At 31.3% G+C, this 26117-nt stretch overlaps 1 protein-coding gene across 1 annotated transcript; it reads left to right on the forward strand.

Annotated features, from left to right (window-relative positions):
- Positions 1 to 11664: 11664 nt before the first annotated feature.
- On the forward strand, positions 11665 to 15271 carry LOC133322000 (zinc finger protein 574-like; the record flags this gene model as incomplete). The annotated part of the gene is made up of 2 exons (XM_061531068.1): positions 11665 to 12670; positions 15001 to 15271. Coding segments are annotated over 2 exons (1155 nt in total), but the record flags the coding sequence as incomplete, so codon positions are not given.
- Positions 15272 to 26117: the final 10846 nt, after the last annotated feature.

Raw genomic sequence — 26117 nt, forward strand, 5'->3', positions numbered from 1 at the left:
ACATAATTTAGCTAAGCTGATTTGTAATTTTCCTTTAATTAATTCAGCTTTAGTTAATTCAGCTAAGCTGAATTGAAGTTTTACTACAGTTATCGTAATTCAGCTCAGCTGAATTAATATTTTACTACAGTTAACCTAATTCAGCTCAGCTAAATTGCAAATTTTCTTTCGAAAATCCAACAGGTTTCACTTAATAACTTTAATTACGACGTCCTTTTATCGTTTTCAGTTTGTCTTCTCGATCACAACATAAATTTTACAACAACAAAAAACATCTGGGCTCTTGTAAGTTTAATCATGAGAATAATCCGCCATCTCCTTTGAAATTGTTTTAGTCCTCAATACCAATACAGAGTAATATCGTATGATCTTCGTCGTTAGCATATTTTCCATATTTCTCTTAATGGGTTATTTTAAAAATACATACAGAAAAAAATAAACTCTGCTGATATTAGGGTGTAACGATTTCAGCCACTAAATAAATGCTGTAATTTAGTATTTCAGGTTCATAGTTGTTGAACAACTTCATCGCAGAACATTTTTAATTTCGATCCACCTCTTGTTATAACCCTTTTTATAACCTAAACATTTTCGGTATATTGATGAACCTAGCAGTTTTGACATAGCCCTCTTTTGACTCCAATATTTTCCGTATATTGATGATCCTAGCAGTTTTCTCAGAGGGAAAATCGCAACGATGTTTTGTCATAGCTCTAAAAAACGGGTTTTTACCGACTTTGAATATCCATCTTCTGGTTGCCGAACTTTACTCAATATCCACCCTAATAAATTATAACCTGCTTATTATTTTTCTAACACACACACTTACATTTTAACAGGACATATATTTATTTTGTTTTAAATAAATAAAAATCTACAAGACATCAGTCATGTACGATTTTAATTGAAAAAAATATTATTGAATGATTTGATTGCCAATATTCAATGACTTGTTTCTGTCCGGCCAACAAAGAGGCCTTTGATGCTAACAACACCACTGCTGGTGGTCAGTAGCCACAACACAAAAACGCATTGCGACAAAACGTAAATTGAATTGAAACTCAAAAATACAAAAAAAAAAGAAAACATCAACTGCATCATGTCCTTCATAATCGAAAAATCAGCAATCATTATGGTTTCTGTTCTGTTTTGTGTCATCATGATTTTGTTGTTGTTTGTAGTAAGACGACATCGAAATCATCATCATCAACAAAATGAAATTGTCACCAAAAATTGTCATCAACTCACCACCACTTTTGGGGCCGAACATCATCAAATTTGTTTGTAATGTAATCGCAATAAAAAAATCCTGCTACTCATTTTCTGATAGACCCTACTGACCCACAAAAATAACATTTTTGTGATGGCGCCTACTATGCATTATTGGGGAGGTGGGTCATTCTTACTGCTATTTACCATGGCAAATTGAAAAGTCATTTCGGACAAACACATCTATGTATTTACCCTTTTGTGGTCATGATCTGCATTTTGACTATGATTAGGTAAACACACATCCATGCCGGGTAATGGTCACTCATTTTGTGGCCTGCATTGAATGGAAACTTTGTCATTGATTTTTGGGTTTTTTGCTGCATCATATCATGAGGTAATATGGTAATTGGGGGAATTTACATATGTGGTAGTAGTGGTAGTACTACACACGTAACAGATCTTTGGATCAATATTGGTCTAATGTAATTTACTTAATGGAGATGTAACAGAATATGGGCTTCGTGGGGAGGTTTAAATTTAATGATTTAAGGTTGCACAGAACGTAAAATTTTCCAAAAAATAGTGAATAGAAAATATTGAAAAATTAATTTCTAAGAAGTGTAATTTTGGTATTGAAAAAAAAATATCCTCTTTGTATACCCTCCACCAAATTTGACATTCCGTTTGCAACACCTAGAAATATTCACCGGAGAACTCACGATAGAGATCGCAATATATAAGTTCCAGCTTTGAAATTTTGCACAAACATTACTAGTCCTCCTAGAATGTTTGGTATTGCAAATGGGATATATCGGTCCAAGCTTTGGTGTAGCCCCCATATAACGGTACCTCCAATATTCGGTATTTTGGGCAGGTTTACCAACCGAACTGGCTATAATTTTGTATTCTTGGTTCTCATTGTAGAGCACATATCCCTACAAAAAACCAGTAAGGAAAGTAGTAAAGTCGGACGGGGCCGACTATAAGATACCCTTCACCACTTTGGGTATATTCAAGAGATGAATCCTACCAGAGGTATTTGGGCAGGTTTACCAACCGAACTGGCTATAGTATTGTATTTTTGGTTCTCATTGTAGAGCACATATCCCTACAAAAAAACCAGTAAGGAAAGCTGTAAAATCGGACGGGGTCGACTATTTGATACCCTTCACCACTTTGGGTATATTCAAGAGATGAATCCTAACAGACGTCGCATTTTTAAAGGACCAGTAAAATGAACTTAGATCCTTATACATGTCATTCTGCAACCGATACTAAGTTTTTCATTTCTGAACCGATTTTCAGGAAATTTAACACAAATCATTCTAGACGTAATTCATTACGCTGTGCCAAATTTCGTGCAAATCGAGAGATATATAGGGACTTTGGTGCACCACTTACCTTAAATCGGAAGAAAATATATATGGAAGCTATATCTAAATCTAAACTTATTTTCAGGAAACTTAACACACATCATTCTAGACCTAATTCATTACGCTGTGCCAAATTTTGTGCAAATCGAAAGGTATATAGGGGCTTTGGTGCACCACTTACCATAAAATCGATGCAAGTTGGAACGATAATATATATGGGTGCTATATCTAAATCTAAACCGATTTTCAGGAAACTTAACACACATAATTCTAGACATAATTCATTACGCTGTGCCAAATTTCGTGCAAATCGAGAGATATATAGGGATTTTGGTGCACCATTTACATTAAATCGGACGAAAATATATATGGGCGCTATATCTAAATCTGAACCGATTTTCAGGAAACTTAACACACATAATTCTAGACATAATCCAAATTTTGTGCAAATCGAGAGATATATAGGGACTTTGGTGCACCATTTACATTAAATCGGATGAAAATATATATGGGTGCTATATCTAAATCTGAACTTTTTTTCCTAATTTCAATAGTGTTCGACCTTGAACCAAATAAGTGACCTATGCCAAATTTCACCCAAATCGGATCATAAATGCGACCTGTACTTTGTTCAGAAAAATACATGGACGGACAGACGGACATGCGTAAATCGATTCTATGCATAGTGATTCTATGCATATTCCTAAAAGGAAATATGTGTCTATCTCTATTGGACAGGTTTTCAAATCGAACTGGCTATTATTTGGTAATTTGGGTTCTCATAGAATAGCAAATATCCCTACCAAAAATTGTTTTTATTGGCCCGAGTTTCAGGGTACCACCCATATAACGGTACACCCAAATATTCGGTATTTTGGGGATTTTGAACGCGTTTTCCAACCGAATTGGCTGTAATTTGGTATCTAGGATTATAATAGAATAGCACATCTCCGTACCAAAAATGATTAATAATGATCCAAGTTTCACGATAGCCCCCATATAACGGACCACCCCCAATATTCGGTATTTTGAGGATTTTATACACGATTTCCAACCGAATTGGCTGCAATTCGGTATTTTAAGTTTTCATTGTATAGCACATATCCGTACCAAAAATTATTAATATTGACCCAAGTTTCACGATAGCCCCCATATAACGTACCCCCCCCCCCCCCCAATATTCGGTATTTTGAGGATTTTAGACACGATTTCCAACCGAATTGGCTGCTATTCGGTATTTTAAGTTTTCATTGTATAGCACATATCCGTACCACAAATTATTAATATTGGCCCAAGTTTTAGGGTAGCCACCATAAAACGGTACCCCCTAATATTCGGTATTTTCGGGATTTTGGACAAGTTTTCGAACCAAAGTGGTTGTAATTTGGTATTTTGGGTTTTCATTGTATAGCACACCTCCGTACCAAAAATTATTATTATAGAGTCAAGTTTCAGGGTAGGCCCCCGTATAACGGTACCCCCAGTATTCGGTATTTTGGGGTTTTTGGATAGGTTTTTGGATAGGTTTTCCAACCGAATTGGCTGCATTTTGGGTTCTCATTGAATAATATGTATCCATAGCAAAACTAATTAATATTGACCCAAGTGTCAGGGTAGCCACCATATAACGGAACCACCCCCCCCCCCCCTCATATACTCGATATTTTGGCGATTTTGGTCAGGTTTTCCAATCGAATTGTATGTAATTTAATATTTTGGGTTCATATTGTAAGCAAATATCCGTACAGTAGTATTGGCGGCTTATTTGGGATACCATTTGTATTTTGTTTGTGCAAAATAGTCAGGTTGAATCCCAGTTTGTTGTTTTTATAAAAAAAAAAACTATTTATTAGTGGGGAATGTATGACATTGTCCGCCGAGGGGAAAGGGAGGGAAGATTATAGTTTCCGATCTCGCCACTGACCCTCATCACTTTCCTTAGTTTTTTGTTGGGATATTCTCCCCAGAAGCTATTTATTGCTTCTTTTACAAAAAACCTTTCATACCCAATTGTCTCTTGTGATTATTATTGTTGACCGAAGTTTCAGGGTAGCCCCCATACAACGATACACCCCAATATTCAGCATTCTAGGGATTTAAGTCACGTTTTCAAACCGAACTGGCTGTTATTTGGTATTTTGGGTTCTCATATATGTGTACTGCAAAATTTTGTAGGTTCCGATATACACATTTTATTTTATTTATTTTTATTTTATTTTAATTTACATGATTTGAAAATATTTTCATAGAAGATCTTTGAAAGACATAGATAGAGAGGTCTTTCAAAGATCTTCTATAAAATTTATATGTTGAAGATATCCGAACTTGTTTCCAAAGGGTTTTGAAAGGTATCAATTTTTTGGAAATCACAACGTGAGAATGTGGTTTAATCACATTTAAAAAAATAACCTGAATTATATCAATATATTGTAGTGGTCTAGAATGGCACATGATCCATCTCACCTTAGAATAGATTGTCGGTTTCATCCTATTTGGCTTGTAATTTAATAATTCCCCACATGGATCCCCATCTTAAGAATTTAAAGAGTATTAATTGTTTTAACTTTCCAAAGTATGTTATTGTTTACCTGCTGCCTAGCCTAATTTTAATTAGTAATATGCCTCTTCTTCCCCAGCCTATTTTTCACAAATTTCCCCACTTAGTAGTAGTTGCATCAAAATAATTAATATATTTAATTTTTTTAGAATGTAATTAATATTTTGCTTAATTATTTTTTCCACCAACGCCATATCATTTTTGTTTTTCCCATAGCAAAATATTTAATGCACTCAATATTTTTCAGAATAATTACATAGCAAATACAAAAAAAAAATAATTTAAAATGAAAATATTTTATTTTTAAGAAAAAAAAAATGAATTAATTAAAAAATATATTTTATAAAAAAATTGTGAAAAAAACAAGAGGGGTGAACATTTCTAATTTTATTTCTTCATATTTAAACGTTGTGTGTGCAGTGTTTAATTTTTTTGGAAATCAAAATGTAAAACCATAATGGATTTGTCTTAACTAAACAAAAAATACAAAGCTTTTGGTGTTGTGTGTATTGTTGTGTTTTTTGTCTCAAAACTACATAAATAATATTGAGCGCAGTCGTAATTTACAACAAATGTGGGCAATATTTAAAGGAACAATATCATCTCGATTGTTCTCTTCATACTTTCAACAGAAAAATTTATATTAATTACACAACACATTTCGTTCTTTAATTGTTTACCTTTATTTCTCTGAGTGTATTTTTAGTTAATTTATTTTCGAACTCTTATGTGTGTGCGTGTGAAATGAAAGCTTTTACTTAAAAAAAATTTTTCTTAATTTTTACTCATGTGAATAATAAATAGTTTGATTGATTGAATTGGCATTACAATATTTTGAAAACTAAAAATTAATTGATTTCTTAATTTCCGCCCCACATAATTAATTACTTAATTGTTGTTCAATTTAAGTTTTTTGAGATTAATCAATATTTTATGAGTGTGTATGTGTGTGTGTTTCTTATATGTTTTTCTCTATATATTTCTCTCTCTCTCGTTCTCTAAGTGTTTGTTCCATAACATATATATTGATGTGTATTTCTTTTATATATTGTTTTTTTATTTTTCATTAATTTTCTCCATATCGATGTGTATGTTTGTGTGTTTTTTCTGTTATTTTATCTCTTTTTTCCATCTCAATGTGTTGGTGTATTGTATTTCTTCTCTGTCTCTTTTGGAAGATTTAAAAGAAATCAATCATAAATATAATATTCAATGTTTTTATATCTGTGTGTGCGTGTGTCTTATATGCGTCTAAATGTTTATATTATTCTTACAATAAAAAATATACTATTTTTTCTAAAAGAAAATTAAAAACTATATGAAAATTTTAAACTCAAAAACTATGATACTGAAATATATATTTTTGTGGATATTTATACCAGTGTGGAAGGACATTAGTATTTCTTCGTTTCAAAAACAAAACATCAATTTGAATCGTTAAAAATATGATGTAATGGTATTTTCAATTAAAATATTTCTTTAAAAATCATATTGAATACTCTCAAATCAATTTAAAATGTAATCGTACACATGAAAAAATATTGATAAAAGTTGGTGAGTTGGTGAAGCTCTATAAGACGTTTTGGCATTGATTTGACTAATTGCGAAGGCATCCCGTAGCTAGCAGCAATGTGTCCGAAGCCGGAAAGCCAAGGTCACTGAGCTCCTTCTTCAGCTCCTCCACGGAGTATTTCGCTGAAATGGCCTCGAAGATGACACTATACGGAAGCCAATAATTGGGAGTGTGGGTATGGTGTTTGTACCCACGATGCTCCAGCAAGGTTTTCACCTTGTCTAAAACCCCCAGATTTTGAACTCTCAGGGAGTTTACACCCTTCTGTACCATGGTAAGGGCGAAGTCCCCGGAGTCGATGGCAGACCTCAGCATCGCCGTGACCCCCTTAACTCCAACGTCGTAGGTAGTGATGGATGACACTGCCGAGCTGATCGTATTCACCAGCCTGAAGACACGCAAGTCGCTCGCCTCCTCGCGTCCGCAATTATTACTCTTCTCCTTGCGGCTTTCCCTCTGCCGCTCGTTGCTGCTTACATAGATATCGTCGTTGGTTGAGGAGCACGACCACTGTTCGTCCTCCACTATGCGCCTCTCCTTGGCAGGTAGATGATCTTCCACGGTAGAGGTTATTCCACTTCACTTTTTTCGCTGTAGGAACTTCCTTGTTGACGGTCAGAACACAACTGACGGTCTACAAATACGCCGTATGCCATATGAATCCTTTAAATTAGGCATTAAGACCTCTGGAAACAGCAAAGTAGTCCATTTTGAACGTTTGAATTGAAATGAGGCCTGGCGAATTTATTTGTTGAATAATCCGACCTCTATTAAATTCTACGAATTCTTTGCCTTTTGGGTTGTCAATCATAGAATATTTTCGAACGCACTGTTCTCGTCGATCACTGCATAGCCGAGTTCGTCTTTGTAGCGTCTCCTGTCAACCTACACGTAATATGGCGACTCCTTACCAGTGCTTGCTAACCTCTTCCACTTTCGTAAAGTCTGGGGTTTGCTTTTAGAATTCCCTTCCATCACGAAATACTCCGATCCAACGTTCCTCCTTTTGGTATTAGAGTCTGCTCTTCGGGAGACCTAATCCTTTTCGCATATTCTGAGCAATTGAAGGAAAGGTGAACCTTAGTCTTACTCACTTACTCTGCCATATTATCGGCCTCTTCACTCCTCCGGCATTCTAAGACGGTAATGTCTGTCTTATGTATGATTTTGAGTCCCCGCCAGTCTCGGAAGGTTGGCTCGAGATTGTTCTTACCTTGTGGTTCTTAAACTCAGATCGTATTTTACCTGGAGCTAAAAAACCCACATCTGTAAGAGATGTTTGCACACGATCGCAGGTTGATGACGGGGCGTGACTCATGAGCAGATCAAAGACATCCGACAATACTGAGTTATTTATGTACTGCATCGTAACTTTGTTCTTTCTTCTTTGTACTTTCCACCATAGGGTGTAGTGTATATTCATTCCGTTTTCAACACCTTGAGACTCCACAAAGTCGATTTAAGCATATTCGTCTGTATGTCTGTTAAAATCGCGATAGATATCGTAATATTTACGGTAGAGCTCAGAAACTTTGCACAGGCATTGCTAGTTCTCTTAGGATGTTTGGCATTGCAAATGGGATATATCGGTTCAGGTTTTGATGTAGCCCCCCACATAAAGGTACACCCCGATATTCGGTATTTTGGGGATAATGGGCACTTACCCAAGTTTCAGGGTAGCCACCATATAACGTATCCCCAGTATTTCGTATTTTTCCACCGAATTGGCTGTAATTTTGTATTTTAGGTCCCCATTATGTAGCACATCACATTATCAAAAATATTAATATTCACTCAAGTTTCAGGGTATCCCCCATATAACGGGCTGTAAATAGGTATTTCGGTTATCACAACGGTACCACCACATTTCCACACTAAAAATTATTTATATTGACCCATGTCGGTATTTTGGAGAATTTTGGGCACGTTTTTCAAGCGAATTAGATTGTCATCCTCATGGTGGAGGGTATACTTGTTTATCTTACATATAGCCATGGCACAATAAAGGTATAGGTAGTCCATTTAGCGCAGCTGATGTCTCGATTAAATGTCGAAGTGCGCAATTTCTACTTGAATCCGATGTGCAATGTGGCCAACCATGTGAAATATTATAAGGAAAAAGGATAGGTGGTCGAGACAAAAACAAAGGTTTTTGTTTTGATACATCACCTTATTATCGCATCATGCATATAGCTTTATTTGACAACGCGTTGATTGGCAACGCATTGATTATTTCCTATTTCCATCACACTACTCCTGAATCTCAAAATTTGACAGACGGTTGAGACAAAAACAGATTTTTGATTTGATACATCACCTTATTATTGCATCATGCATATAGCCTTGTTTGACAACGATTATTTCTGATTACAATCACACTACGATTTGGTATGCATTCACTGCGATTTGGTATGCTCTTCATCGAAAAATTCTGGCTTTCGTATGTTGATATTCTAAATAGCTATTCGAACGCATTTCAATTAATTGTTGATATAGGGATATCTTTTGCTATAGCCCCCGGTATAGCGTTACATACATATTTCAGGATATTTTAATCAAGTTTCAAGTGTACGAGGTTTTGCATTTCGTATTCGAAATGCAAAAATATTGCCCCGCCGAGCATTTTCGTCAATGTTTAGAAACCAAATTTCCATATGAATTATAAAAATACACATTTGGATAATGAGACAGATAGACAAGCATCCATAATATCTTTGAAATTCTTCACTTTCATTTGTATTTATTGTATTCCCCTTAATACAGTTCGCGATTGGGCGAACTTAAAAATTTGGGCAAAACTGATAGTGTGTACTCCACTTTTTTGGAAATTATCAATTTTTGATCATTTGAAGTTATCGATAATTAATTATCAATTAGTTTGAAAACTAGGACTATCAGGATTTTTCAGTACGTAATTAGAGAATACGTTGTGAGTTGCCAAGTTGACACTCACAGCATATCAAATAATATGTTGCCTAAAAGTAGGCAATGTAATATGAACACACAAGCCATTGATGTTCCCCCTTTAAAAATGACTCACGTCTTTAGTACATCACTATTTAGGGTTAGCAATGCTCTCAATAAGAATAAATAATTGTTACAACAAAAATATCCACAAAAATGTCATAGAAGTGTAAAATTAAATTTACAACAAAAGCAAATATATTCTTAAAACCTATTTTATTTAAAATTAATATTTTAATTATGCAAATCACAAAACAAAACAAAAAAAGAATCAGCGCAAAAATTATGATTATGATTTAAACGGAAAATATTGAAATTATTGTCAAGAAGTTGATCTACGTTTTTTGGAAATGGCCTATTTAATTAAAACAGAAATTAAAAAAAAAATCTAAATGTGTTATTTATTTTAATTATATTTTTTTGTTATTTTCTTTCTTTCAAAATAAATGTTATTAAATAAAATAAATAAAAACTTTTTATATTTTTAATGCTAAGAAAACGTCAAAAAAAGAAAAACAATGGAAAAAGAGTGGCTTACAACAAGGCAAGAAAATAAAAATAATTTATTTATATATATGAAATGCATATATATACAATAAATTGTTTTTTTTATACATTTTATGTTAATATTTAATATGAATTTTTTTAAATAAAAAACTAAACAAACTCTGTGGAAAAACTTCTTGAAAATATTTATTATATAAAAAACAAAAAACACTTGGAATTAAATTATAAGGAAATTAAATATATATTCGGCTTAGTATATTCTTTTTGGAAAAATTACTTTTTTTGGTTTTGAATGACATCCCTTTGTATATGTATGTATATTTTGTACATATGTATGGGGGAAAATATTCATAAACTATAATCTAGAGCAAAAAAAAAACAAAACCTCATTTGGAACACTTCAAATTTGGCAGAGCAGTTAAATTATATTCAAAAAATTTTTTTAAATGAAAAATTTTATATTTTTGTCTATAATTTATTTTTTTCAAAATTTTTGTCTTAATCTAATTGTATTAAGAATGAAAAAAAATTATCATCTACGACAAACGCTCTTTTTTCACCATTTGTTTGTATATGTTATGTTTAAATAAAAAAAAATTAAAAAATATATATGAAACAAACGCGGTTTAACCAACACACACTCGCTAAGTTTTTTTTGGAAAAGTGCGTAAAAATAAAATAAAAAAAAAATACGAAACACACGTTTCTTTGACAGCGCCCAAACAAAAATCGAAATTCAACTTCTTGAGAAAAAAATAAGTAAATAAATGAAATAATAATTTAAAATATTAATTTTAAACAAAATAAAAGGATATTAGCACCACTAATAAACAACAACTACTTCTTAAGCAACAGAAACAACAACAATAACAACGTTCAGATATGAAAAATAAAATAAAAATAAACGCTGAAACACCCTCTTGTTTTTGCGAAAATTAAAAAAAAATAAAGAAAATCTATTTTTTTGTTCAATATTTAAAAAAAAAAACAAATCTATATTTTCTCTAGTATTTGAAATATTTTTTACAAATAAATCTTGGTATGAACTGAGTAAATGAATTACAACAATTACAATTACAAAAGTATAACCACATTCCAATACTTTTTTCCTTTCATTATAATTTTCCCACCACAAATGGACTTAGTTTTGAATTTGAAAATCCCCCTTAATTTCCCATTTTTTTAAATAAATATAGATTTTTTGTATTTGTTTTTTTCTAAGACTTAATTTTTCTGTTTCCACTCTCCTTTTTTAATTTTTTTTATAAGAAATTTTAAAAATTGAAAATTTATTCTATAAAATATTTTTTTTCTATAAAAATCGTTATTTTTGAAATTAACGACAAAGAAAACGAAGAAGAAGCTTAAAAAAGAACTTTGTATTTCAAAAAAAAGAAATTTCGAAACTCACAAAAAATCAAAATTAAAAAAACAAAACTGAAAAAAAACGATGAAGAAAAAGAAGTTGATGTTTGGATTTTTGTTTGGTGTTGTTGCAGGAAACGTCTGAATCGCCACATGGCTTAGGCTCTGCTGGCATTTCCAATGCCGGTGGCATTGGTGGTGGGTCCATTGGCAGTGGTGGTGTGGGCGGTGGTGCTGGCAGCAGTAGCCTCTGTCCCAGTGCCTCATCGTCCATCAACACTGCCTCCTCCTCCAGTTACATGCATGATCATCCGCGTACACCACCACCCTATTCCTGTGTTTATTGTGCTGCCGGTTTCCCCACGCAGAGTAAATTGACACGCCATATTCTGTCGCATTCGCTAAAGACATTGGAATACCGTGAAAGCGCCGCCACCCATCCCCTCTTACATCCGCACCTGTTGACGCACGACTTAAATATGTCACCGTTAGCATACCAAATGAACGCGGCCATGGCAGCCACAGCCGCCGGGGGTGATCCCCAGGAACAGGCGGCTGCCGTTGCCGCCATGGCCATGGATATTGATTTTGCCGCCGCCATAGCAGCGGCTGGTGGTTGTGCTTTTTCCTCGCTTGCCAGTTGTACGGGTCGTGGTTTGGATCTCGATGGAAGTGGTGGTGCCGGCGGCGGCGGCGGAGGTTCTTCGTCATCGGGACGTGGCTGCCGTGATTCAAGAGGCGGTGCTGGCGGTGGTGGTCGTGGCAGTGGTCTGGACGATGATAGTCGCACCTCATCCGGTAATGGTGGTTGTCCCTCGAGCAGTCTATCGCTGTTAAGTGGCGCTGGTTCGTCAACATCGGCTGCAGCGGCGGCGGCCGCAGCTGCTGCAGCAGCAGCCAGTTCATCGGCCTCATCGCTGCTTGGTTCGTCCGCAATGTCGTCCAATGATCCGAATAGTGTTGTTCTATGTAAATTCTGTGGTAAGAGTTTTCCCGATGTTACCTCACTCATACAACATTTGCCGGTGCATACCGGTGATCGGCCGTTTAAGTGTGAATTTTGTGGTAAAGCGTTTAAATTGCGTCATCATATGAAAGATCATTGTCGTGTTCATACAGGTAAGTGTTGCGGAAATTTTGTTTTATTATCATTATTTTTTTCATTCTTTATTTCAATAATGAAACAGAAAGAAATTGTGAATTTTGAGATAAAAATTTGAGATTTTTCTCTAAGGCTAAAAATTTAATAAAAGTGTACTAAAAGTGGTACCATTTGTATTTGGCGAATCGGTAGAGCTAGAACTCTTAAATTTGAAATGAGGCTAATTGGTAGAGATTTTGGAAATTCGAACTATAAGTATCCGAAAAGTACTAAAATGTACTAATTTGTTTAAACACAAATTTAGTACAAAATGTACTAAAATTGTTACAATTTCGTTGCATGTGAACGGGCAGAGCTAAATATTTGAAATTTGGAATGCGAATTAAGGTTGAGAAGTAGGGTCGATATGAAGAGGTGGGAAGTGTGTACTCAGGTACACGAAAAGTACTAAACGGTACTAAATTTGGTACAATTTGAAATTAACATTATCGTCGGATTGTAGAGTTGGGATATCCCGATAATTTTGTTTAAGAAGTAGGGCCGATATAAGGAGGTTGTTTTGGAAGAGTGTACTCCTGTATACGAAAAGTACTAAATTTGGTACAATTTTAAATTAACATTACCGTCGGAGTGTAGGGTTGGGATATGTAGATGATTTTTCTTTAAGAAATAGGGTCGATATAAATAGATGGTTTTGGAAGTGCGTACTCATGTATACGAAAAGTACTAAACGGTACTAAATTTGGTACAATTTGTATTTGGATGAACAGATGGAGCCGGAATCTGGAAATTTGAAACTAACATTACCATCGGAGTATAGGATAGGGATATGTAGATAATTTTGTATTTGTGTACCTTAGTGTACGAAAAGTACAAAATGGTACTATGTTCAGTACAATTTGGATTTGGGCGAATCGATAGAGTTTTCATACAGAGAATTGGAAAGAAGATTACTACTGCATTATAGACTTGAGATATGTAGGTAGTTTAGGAAAATCGTACTAATGTACTCTAAATGGTACTAAATTTGGTACAATTTGAATTTTGGGTGAACCGATAGACCTGTAATCTTAAAAATTGAAGTAAGGATCGCTGTTGGAGTGTTGTTTTGGAAATTCGTTCTAATGTGTAATAAAGTAGTTTTGGAAATTCGTACTAAATCGTACTAAATTTGGTACAATTTGATTATATATGTAAACCGATAGAGCTGGAATTATGAAATTTTTTGTTAGGATCAGGTTTGGGGTGTAGGATTGGAATATGTATAGTTCTGGAAATTTGTACTAATGTGTACTAAATGGTACTAAATTTGGATTTAAGTGAACCGGTAAGGCTAGAATTCTAAAAATGGGAAATAAGGTTTATATTTGTTTTATGATATAGGTAATTTATTTGGAAATTCATACTAATGTGTACTAAATCGTACTAAATTTGGTACAATTTGAATTTTCAGGTAAACCATTACATTTGGAAATTTGGAATTAGGATCGCTGTTGGGGTGTAAAATTGAGATATGTAGGAAGTTTTGGAAATTCGTACTAATGTGTACTAAATGTGATACAATTTGGAGTTAGGGTTAACCAATCGGGCTGGAATCCTGAAATTGGGAAACATAATTTAAATTGAAGTACTTATTCTTATTATTATTTTTTTGGGAAAGCGATAGAGCTGGAATCCTAAAATTTAGTGTTAGCATCACTGTTGAAGTGCAGGATCGTGATATGTAGGTATTTTTGGAAATTCGTACTAATGTGTACTAAATTTGGTACAATTTGGAGTTAGGATGAACCGATCGAGCTGGAATTCTGAAATTGAGAAATATGATTTGTATTGGCTATATGATATGGACAGTTTTACAAATTTGTACTAAATGGTACGAAATTTGGTACAATTTGAATTTTGGTGTAAGTCGATAGAGCTGGAATCCTGAAATTTGTTGTTAGGATCACTTTTGGGATGTAGGATTGGGATATGTAGGAAAGTTTGGAAATTTGTACTAATGTGTACTAAATTTGGTTCAATTTGTAGTTAGAAGAAGTCAAAACATCCGAATGATACGAATCAAGACTTCACGGCGAGCTTGCTCCTTTACACAAGAGACCCCTAGCAAGAAATTTACTATATTTATTAAAAATACATACATGTTCGCTACGTGAACAAAGCTATTATTATATTCGTGTGCCGACAGTACTCGTGAACAAATCTATTATAATCGTGTGCCGACAATACCCGATAGTATCCGATAGCAAGATTTCTTTCTGTTTCTTGTATGTTTTTGTTTTTTTTTTTTTAATTTTTTTTTCTTAAGAGCTATATATCTGAAATATGTATCTTGATCTTGATTTAGGTGAACGTCCATTTCGATGTCAAATGTGCGGCAAGACATTTTCACGATCAACGATATTGAAGGCGCACGAAAAAACTCATTTTCCCAAATATGCCCGGAAATATTTGACCCCAAGTCCGGTGGATACAAAAGATGAGTTGCCGCAATAGTGAAACGATTTTAGTTTATTATTAAATTATTATTATTATTACTATTATTATTATAATAATAACAATTATAATATAATAAACCAAAATAATAACAACAACAATAATGGCAACATCATCAGCAGCAACAACAATAATATTAATAATAATAATAATAATAACAACAATAATACCTACAATTACAACAATGTGAATATTAAAAATGACTATGATAGCATACCACAACAACAACAACATCAAGAACCATCACCACCACCAGCAACACAACAACAACAACCACAGCAACAATATCAGTATCAGTATCAACAACACAACTATTACTAAAACAAAACAGTTGTTACTGATTTGAACGTGAAAACGGGGGAAATTTGTGATATTTGGTGGAAATTTTCCCAAAACTGAAATTTTTCCCATTAAGGGAAAATATTGTAAAAAAAGTGAATTTTTTATATATATGTAACCCAACTGTATAGAAGACCCTTTAATTACGCATCAAAGGAAAACAAAATGATTTTAAGAATATTTTAATTCAAAATCGGGGAGAAGAAAAATTAATTTAAAAACTTCAGTCCCCCGCCTGAAACCCAAAAAAGAGACCGACCGCCTCTCCCCCTTATGGGATTTTAGTGAAGGAACGTGTAAAGGAAATAAGAATATCAATTGAAAGAAAATAAAATTTAAATCCAATAAGACACGAGAAAACTAAGAGTTGAATGTATAAAATACATACAAACAAATATATACTTATTATATATACATATATATAGAGTATATGCAAGGATTATACATGGATTTTTTTTTTTTTGTAATAAAAATTGCCAAACAAAAAAAATTATATATCTATATTTAGAGAAACTGAAAGAAGAAGATGCTGAATACATATTGAAATTTATGCCTACATACATATATATATAGAAGAAGATCAATATATATATATAGAAAACCGATAAAGACAAACCAAAACTGTTTCACACACACACAATATGACATTAGGATTTATAGGCAAAAATAATATTTAAAAGTAAAGACAATGAAAAAAATAAAAACAGAATGCTTTAGCAAACACTCCCTCCTGGCTTAAAACAAAGAGAAAAAAATAGGCGGACAAGACCTGCTAATAGATAACAAATTATATATCATTTAGAGACAAAAACCAATAAAATTTGCTAAACAAAAAATTGTTTACCTAATTTCCTATTGTTATGTTGTGTTTTAAAAAAATATCAAAACCAAGATTATTTTTTTTAAACAAAAAATCCGATTGAAATCTTTCGGAAAAGTCTCACTGTATTTTCGCAATAAATCAGCAATGTTGTATACAGGCAGAAAAAAAATATATAATGGAAATTTTCGGCATAAAAATATTCCATAAAAAATATTTTTTTTTAATTTTCATTCAAACAAAAAAATATAAGAAAATTAAGTGAAGTGTAAATATGAAAAAACATTTAAGATTCTCAAAATCAGGTCTCCAACATCAACTAAAAAAATTAAATTTTTTTCAAAAAAAGATCAACAAATCAAATAAAAATTAATTTTATTTTTTTTTCAAAAAAGTCGAAAAAAATCCAATAAAAAAATGAAAATATTATATTTTGGGGATTTTTAAGATGATTTAAGGGGACGCCCCCCCCCCCATTCTCGGGGTTACTTCTTAATTCGAATCTACACTAATTCAAGAATGTCCCTACAAAATTTCAAATGAAAATCTTAAGAACTGTTGAAGATATAGCCGATTTATTCTGTCAGAATCAAGTGACGGCTGAAGGGCTTCTCAAACTTTAAACGCGTTTTTCTCTAAACGAATGGCGGGCACGATAACTCAAAAACTAATAACCCAATCGATTCCAAAATTTTTACACGTGTGAACTAGGATAAAGCCAATCGGTGAAGAACTTCCCTATTTTTTGACTTGGTTTTTGGTCAAAAATCGGTGATTTTCCAAAAATATTTTTTTAAAGTCCGCTATTTTATTAGTTTTAGAGCGAAGTCAATAATCCTAGTTCATACGAGAGCCAGACATGTACTCTTTCTAACACCGTTGGAATTTTCGGATTCCGATGTTATCATGCCCGCCATCAACCATAAGGACTTTTCTTTAATCACAAAAAACAACAAGAAAACAACAACATACATTTTTTGTAAATTATTTTTCTACTCTTTTACATCTTCAAATATATATATGCAAAGTTGCAGCCCTTTGAAAATCTTGAAAAATTAAAATCGAGAATGCAATGAACACTTTTCAACGGTAAAAAAATACAAGAAAACATTAAAGAAAGATTTAAAAATAATTTTAACATTTGCAAAAAAATATTTTGAGGTAGCTCTTTTGGATGATTTAATTTAAAATTAGAAAAATCCTTGGCCATTTATTAAAGCCCAAAATACAAAAAAAAATTCCGTAAATTTTCGTTATGAAATTATTTTCCTAAATCTCAGAAAAAAAATTTAAAATTTCTTTACCCACTTCAATTTTTCAATAATTTCCAATATAAAACCCTTGCACGTGAAAGCAATTTAAGCAGCAATGGATAGAGGATTACATTTTCAACCCAATCCAACTTTAATATTTTTTAAAATCAATTCTCAATGCCCCCCCCAAAATACCAAATAATATTGAGTATAATTAAAATTAATAATACTCATACGACACCTGTGTCCATTGTATTAAAATAACTCATACGAGACCTTGGTCATGAAAGTGAAAATCTGTGGTTTTTCATATTTTCTCTTCATTTAAATGTTAGCAGACTAAAAATCCGTAATAAAAAAATGTAGGCATACAAAAAAATAACTTAAAAAATTCAAAACACGTGTTTTCATTTTTTAATACATATATTCTTTTTTTAAATAATACCTATACTCTATTTTTTTAAGTATGTACACACAGACACATATATATATATATATATAGACACAAAACGTATTACTTTCAACAAAATAGCAAACGATCTCATGTGATCCAATGTTGTTTATTTATTATAAAATTTTTTTCATCATCAAACATGATAGAAAAAATTAAGAACAACAACAATAAACAATGACACAGCATACAAGAATTTCAATTGGTTGTTACTAAAGTTATTAATATTTAAACAAAAAATATATAAACCTTAACAATTACATTCACGTTAAAATCATACATATGTAAGTAAATAGTCTTATAGAAATATTTTTTTTTTATTTTAAATATTTAACCATAACATAATGTTTGTTTTCTTCATATTAACTTATTGATTTTGTTTGTTAGTTTGTTTTGTAAAAAAAAAGAAATAAATAAAAATAACCATAGTTAAAATTTATTACAAGATCGATCCCACATGAAAATGAAATAGTTAAAATACTAATAATAATAACAAACAATAATTAAATAGAATTGGTGCTATCCTACAGTGAAATAACTCCTTATTTTTTCTACATACCTACCTACATAAAGAATACCTTCTTTTTAAATAACAACAATAAATGACAACAATAGATTTTTTTCTAAACAAAACAAACATAAGCAATATACAACAACAACAAACAATAGCCTTCTTAAAGACAAATGAAAAAACGACAACAACAACAGAAAATTTGTTTTCAAATATTCACCATTAAAACAATGTTTTTTTTTTGAAGGAAAATTATTAACAGTAAAAACATAGAAGCTACGAAAAAAAATAATTATTTTTATAAAACCGGTTATTCGGTTCACCAAAACCGGTTACTCGGTTCACCAAAACCGGTTATTCCGTTTAACAAATCCAATTACCAAGAGTACATTAATTGAAATTATTCGGTTTAACTTAGACAACAATTCACTATACAATTATTCGTTGTAGTAAAACCGAGTATACGGATTATAAATACCCGATTACTCGCTTTTCGAAAACTTAATTAAACGAACTATAAATAAATTAAATTCAATATAATTTATCGGTCTTATTTGAATTGATTAATCATTAACAAAAAAATGGTTACTCGGTTAAAAAACCCGGTTACATTATCCATAATGGAAATTATTTGGTGCAACATAGCCAACGATTATTCATATTGTTACAATTGGTTATTTGGTTAATAAAACCCCTCCTTGCTATATCTTCAAAAATTTAATTACTCGATTAAAAAAACCAGCTACCTTGTCCATAATGGGAATTTTTTTGGTTCAACATAGCCAACGATTGGTCGTTTTATTAATATCGGTTATTTGGTTACTTCGTTGAAAAAAATATTCGGTTTCAACATCTATTTTTCAATTTACCAAAAAAAAAATTTTGTCGAAGATATTTCAGTACGAATTATTCTATTTACCTAAACCGCTTATTCGGTTTTGCCAAAGTCGATAAATTTGTTTACTAAAAATCGATTATTATTTCGATAAAAATGCGAAAACAGCAGATCCCTTTTTTCAAGTTTATTGTCAAAAAATTCGTCAATTCACAATAATTGATTTTTACAGAAAAACTTAAAAACAGCTGATTAACCCCAAGAAAACAAAAAAACAGCTGATTATACAACTTGCCCGAGACCTATTTATACAGTCACTCAAAAAGCAAACAAGAACATGTGATTTTTCTCGTTTAATGTCCAACAACTTGGACGTTGTTTACGTTTCCAGAATGTGAAGTCAATTTACAATAATGGATTTTGACAGCAAACTTGAAAACAGCTGATTAATAGGCCTTGTCCATAGCCTTTTAAGTAGATCACCCAGAAAGCAAAAAAGAACAGCTGTTTTTCCATCTGTCTAATGTTAAAAAATTTGGACGTTGTTTACGTTTTCATAATGTGAGGATGTCAAACATGAGAACAGCTGATATGCACTCGAATTTTCCTGGATGAATATATAAATAGGCCTTGACCAAGCTCTCAGCTTGAAATGCTAGCTGTTTTATCGATTACTGACTATCAAACAATCAGGAATATTTTCGTGGATGCCTGTAACTGAGGTACACACTGTCAAACAAGCAAAATTTTTGACAAACTGCTATTTAAAAATGATAGAGGGTACACCGCTTAAGCATACTACGCACTATCCATTTCGACTGTCAGCCAGGAATATGTTGGTGAATGACGCTACTGAATGGTGACGCTATCTGTCACATTAACCCTGGACCAAAATAACTTTCAAAAGAGAAAAACAGCTCTTATTTCTCAATTTAGACTAATTGACTTGGTTTAGATTTTCATAAAAGTAGTCAATTCACAATAATGGATTATGACAGCAAACTTTTGAAGCAGCTGATATCCAGCTGGTGTCACTGGATGACCTTATTAGTAGGACTTGGTTGTTTACATTTTCATAATATGAAACAATCCACTTGTCCAATTCACAGCTGACTTTTCACAGCTGATTTTTCTTGCTGACCTTATCAATAGACATTTTACGAAAATTGGCCAATTATTCGGCATACATCCGAAGGAATTTGACAATATAAATTACGTGTTTTATTAAAATAATTAGTTTTTTTAGAGAAAAAATCTACTATTGGGGTTGTTACATAATTATTGGCAATATGTACCTGGTCAGTCTTCAGCTTCAATTCGTTCCAAATACTGCTAATGATTTGCCTTCAAAAAATATATCGAAATCTCATTAAAATATTGAGAATTTTCGATAATTTCATTAATACCGAAAATGCATAACGAATTTAAAGGAATATTTTCGATTATAACTAAGAGAACAATAGAACAATTAAAAACATCCACTTACGTTTTCAGAATTATCGAAAATTATCGATGCTGGTTTCTAATGGTGACATTAAAATATATTTTCAACAAATTCATTTCAAAATAATATTTTCATACATTATTCAAAATCTTAAAACTAAATTCTTGTTTGATTAATGCTATTTACTAATATATATTTTTTTAACTTTCGTCTAAACTAAGTTTAAATGCAAAACAAAAAATTATCGTTTCGTTAAAACCACACCACTATGACAACAAAAATAATTTTTCTTTCGAAATAAGACACTTTTGAAAACAAAAAATTGAAATTCATGCAAAACTAAAAAACACACAAAATTATAATGAAATTGTAAACAACAGACACAAAGTTATCGATAACAATAGAGGCAAACGATCAGTGTCATTATTGAGTTGGCAACGCGCCAAAACATCTTGGTAAAGGCATTTTGGTCCTTCGACTCTTCTAAAAAAAAAAACAGACACAACATTTTGTAAATTCAAAATTTATATGATTGAAAATATAAAACAACAACAACAAACAACATTTGAAAGCAAATCCAAATTTGAAATTAATGAAGATAAGAACAATAACAATTGCAAAAAATTAAAAAAAAAATAAACAAAAAATTTGAAGAAGAACAGTTTAAATAGAATATCTGTGATCTTAACGATATTTATATGGAAATAAATAATATAATGAAAATAAATTATAAAGAAAAAACTTATAATACAAATAAAACACAATATAAATATAATAATAAAAAACAACAAATAAAATTTAATAATACACATCTATACTATAAGGATATTATTATTATTAATTACAAAGATGAAAAAAAGTATATACATTATATATATATATTAATTATTGTAATTATTACTATTATTATTAATGCAAAAAACACGAAGTAAATAAACATAATGTAATAATTATTTAGTTTTTAAACAAAAACAAACAAACTTCCCTTTGTAATATTATTATTTGTTTTTATTATTTCAATTTCTCTGTATAATCCTTAATGTATTGCCAACCCATATTTTTTTTCAGTTTCTTTATTTTCCAATGAATTATAGTTTACGATTTTATTTTAAATTCTGTATAACTTAATAATTATATAAATTAAATAATATTAATAATAATTAAAAAAACAAAATCGTAGTGAGACAAAAAGTTAACACACTTATGCATATTCAAGAAAAACAAATCTAAATTTAATGACAAAAACAAAAACATGTATACTTAAAAAAATGAACAAAATTCATAAAAAAAAACCCACAGTCTTTTGAGTTTATATTTCTTTTCTGTCAACTTATACTATTATTAAATATTTATATAAACATAGAATATCGATTGCACAATAATATGCCACACTATTTAGATTTGTTTTCATTTATAATATTTTGATAGAATATTAAATTGGAAATCGTATAGAAAATGTTGCAGATGTTCTACTAGAGGAAAATGTTGTCACATGAAAAGGAATACAAGACATTTTGAGTTGTACAAATGTATCTCAAATTCTCTGCACCAAGGCCTATTAAAAAGGCCGCCCAGAAAGCAAAAAACAGCTGTTATTTCTCAAAATAATGTTGTTTACAAACGAAAATCAGCTGTTTTCTATTATGTCAACAATTTTGACTTTGTTTAGATATTCACAATAATGAATTGACAGCAAACTTGTGAAGCATCTGATCTCCCTGGATGATATTATTAATAGGCCTTAATTGTTTACTTTTTCATAATGTAAAACAATTCACAATAATCAACTTTGACAGGAAACTTGAGAAGCATCTGAGAATCATCATTTGCAGCAAATCTTCTTTGGTGACCCCATCACCTTGACCTTGTCCTGTGTATTAACATTTTACGAAGATTTGCCAATTATTTGACATACATTCGAATGAATTGACAATATAAATTATATGTTTTATTAAAATAAGAAGTTTCAAGAAGATGAAACTGGTTTTATATTGTTACATAATGGAAGGTTTTAAAAGATCGTGTAATTCATTAGCTTCGACCATGATGCAATAGTAAGGTTATGTATCAAAACAAAAACATTTGTTTTTCTCTCGACCATCTGTCAAATTTGTTCACATGGCTGGCAACATTGCACATCGAATTCAAGTATAAATTGCGCACTTTGACACTTAATCAAGTCATCAGCTGCGCTAAATGGACTACCTATTTATTGTGACATGGCTTCGATCAAGGCCTATTAATAAGGTCACCAAGTCAGCTGTTTTCTCTATTTACGTTTTCATAATGTTATGTCCATTCACAATAATAGATTTTGACAAGAAACTTGAGGAACAGCTGATCTGCCTTGGTACAATAAATAGGTAGTCCATTTAGCGTATCTGATGACCCGATTAACTGTCAAAATGCGTAATTTCAACTTGAATTCGATGTGCAATGTTGCCAACTATGTGAAATATTACTAGAAATATTTTGACAGGTGGTCGGGACAAAACAAATGTTTTTGTTTTGATACAGTACCTTATTATTGCTCCATAACAGCTGATTATAGGGATTTACAGATCGATTTCTATCAAATCGTTTGGTTTTCTTAAGATACATTTACACTGAACCTATTTATAAAAAATTATAATTTTGACTTCAGATTTCTTAACAAATACTGACAGTACTACAATGTCTATAGCTGATGAATGAATCACATGAACTGTCACACTATGTATTTAAGAAGGGGTACACACAATCTATTTGGACCACTAGTCAAATTGGTCGTGTGTACCCCTTCTAACGATATTTTTGTTTTGAGTTCGATGTTGTCAAAACATCCACACGGTTGGCATTTCTGTGGACAAAAATCAACCCTGAAAACTGCTCTAATCTGAAAATCTGGGTATGTTGAATTTCTAAAATTAAATCCCTAAATATTTTCAAAACAAATCTGCAACATTTTTATATAATGATTTCCTTCATGAAAAAATTACCAATTATTATATACATACAAAAATTATGCATATAAAAAATATTGTTAACACCAAAAAAAAATCGAGAGTGCTAGCACTTTAGTAATTTTATTGATTTAAATAATTATTTTGTTTTTGGTAAGTTATATCTTTTTGTTTACCCTAAGTAAAGCAAAGAAAAAATTATGCAACTATATTTGGATACAAAAACTATTACCAGAACTACAAAAGAAATTTTAATATAAAAACAATTATTTATGTTTAAATGCAAAGCAAACAAAAAAACTCAAAACGATCTCAAAATTTATTTGTGTTAAATGTTAAAAAAATCCAAACATATTAAAATTTCTTTACTCAATAATATTGTTGATGGGGTTATAAGTTTAAAAATAATTGTTTATACATCTTTTTTTATTATTTTTTAGAACAAAATTGAGACAAAATTCAAAATTCTAAATTACAAAAAATAGTAAAAAAATTAAAAATGGAAAAATATTCCCCAAAAAAGAGGAATATTGAAATAAAATAAAAAACAAATCCCCAAATCACAAAACTTTTTGGCTTATACAACCCTTTGGCTTATAACAATTTGGCTGTGATAGTGTTTAAAAAACATATATAAAACAAAATTAATAAAACAAAGTAGTCTTAACTATAAAATTAAAGGACAAAAATATCCAACAAAATATATACCTAAAAAAACTATTAAATAATTTAGAAAATGTTCTAAACAAATGAAAAAACACACAAGGTTAGGGCTCAGTATTACATTGTGATGTTAAAAAATTTTTCAAAAAAGAAAAACAAATATATTCAATCCCCATAACAACACACACACTCACTCATAACGTTTAGGCAAACCTATCTAAATTATGCAAAAATAATAATATTAATAAACAAAAAAACAAAATTGTGATTTTCGGCCTTTTAAATAAAAACAAAATTAAAAAACACACAACCTTTTGGATATAAGAATAAAAATCGTAAAAAAAGAAAACAAATATGGAACATTTTTTGAACACACAATATAATTTTGTTTATGAAAAATATGAAAACAATTAATATAATACTGAAACACCAACAACATCCTTTAGATATGGATATTTTATTTAGGGAAAAATATTTTATTTTAGTAGATATTATAATTTTTTGTTAAATAAAAAGAAAGTATAAACAATTATAAATAATGTGCACACAAGAAATCGAATTAATGCGTAATCAATTCATATATGAAATATTTAAAATTAATAAAAATATTTTTCCAAGGTAGATGCACAAGCAATCGATAATTTATTGTCAAATCCACCAAAGATTTTCAGGTTTCCAATCAGATGAACTTTTCTTGACAGCTCATTGCACAAACAGATGTTCTGATTCATCTACCTTTTAATACACAACCATGGCGCAATAAATAGGTAGTCCATTTAGCACAGCTGACGATTCGATTAACTGTAAAAGTGAGTAATTTCTACTTGAATTCGATGTGCAATGTTGCCAACCATGTGAAATATTATAAGGAAAATGTTGACAGATGTTCGAGACAAAAAAAGGTTTTTGTTTTGATACATCACCATTTTATTGCCTCATGTACACAACTAACGCTAATGGCAATCATGGCACAATAAATGAGAAGTTCATTTAGCACAGCTGACGATACGATTAACTGTCAAAGAGTGTAGTTTTTACTTGAATTCGATGTGTTGTCAATGTTGCCAACCATGTGAAATACTACTAGAGACAGATGGGCGGGACAATAACAAATGTTTTTATTTTTATACATCACCTTAAATTGCATCATGACACAATAAATTGATAGTCCATTTAGCACAGCTGACGATTCGATTAACTGTCAAAGTGAATTCTTTCTACTTGAATTCGATGTGCAATGCTGCCAAGCATGTGAAATATTATAAGGAAAAATTTGACAGATGTTCGAGACAAAAACAGTGGTTTTTGTTTTGATATGGAAACCTTAGACATATATTAATAAGGGAGCACCCAGGGAGCAAAAACAGCTGTTCTTCTCATATAAATGTGATGCCAATTCACAATAGAGGATTTTGACTGTAAACTTGACAAACACTATTTAATACTATTAGCCATGGCCTATAAATAAGGTCACCAAGGGAGACCAGCTGCTTATCGATACCTCTCATGTTTGCTGTCAAAATGCATTATTGTGAATTGACTTCCATTATGAAAACGTAAATAAAGTCGAAATTTTTGACATTACACTTGAGAAAAAACAGCTGTTTTCCGATTTCGATTGCTAATATGGTGACCTTATTAATAGATCTTGCTATTAGCGATAGTACCAATACTATCGGCACATCGCAAAAATAAATACGACATGTTATT

Source organism: Musca vetustissima, unplaced genomic scaffold (assembly GCF_032173495.1).
Source record: "Musca vetustissima isolate MV318-11 ecotype Yass unplaced genomic scaffold, APGP_CSIRO_Mvet_v1 utg17149, whole genome shotgun sequence".
NCBI classification, from domain to species: domain Eukaryota; kingdom Metazoa; phylum Arthropoda; class Insecta; order Diptera; family Muscidae; genus Musca; species Musca vetustissima.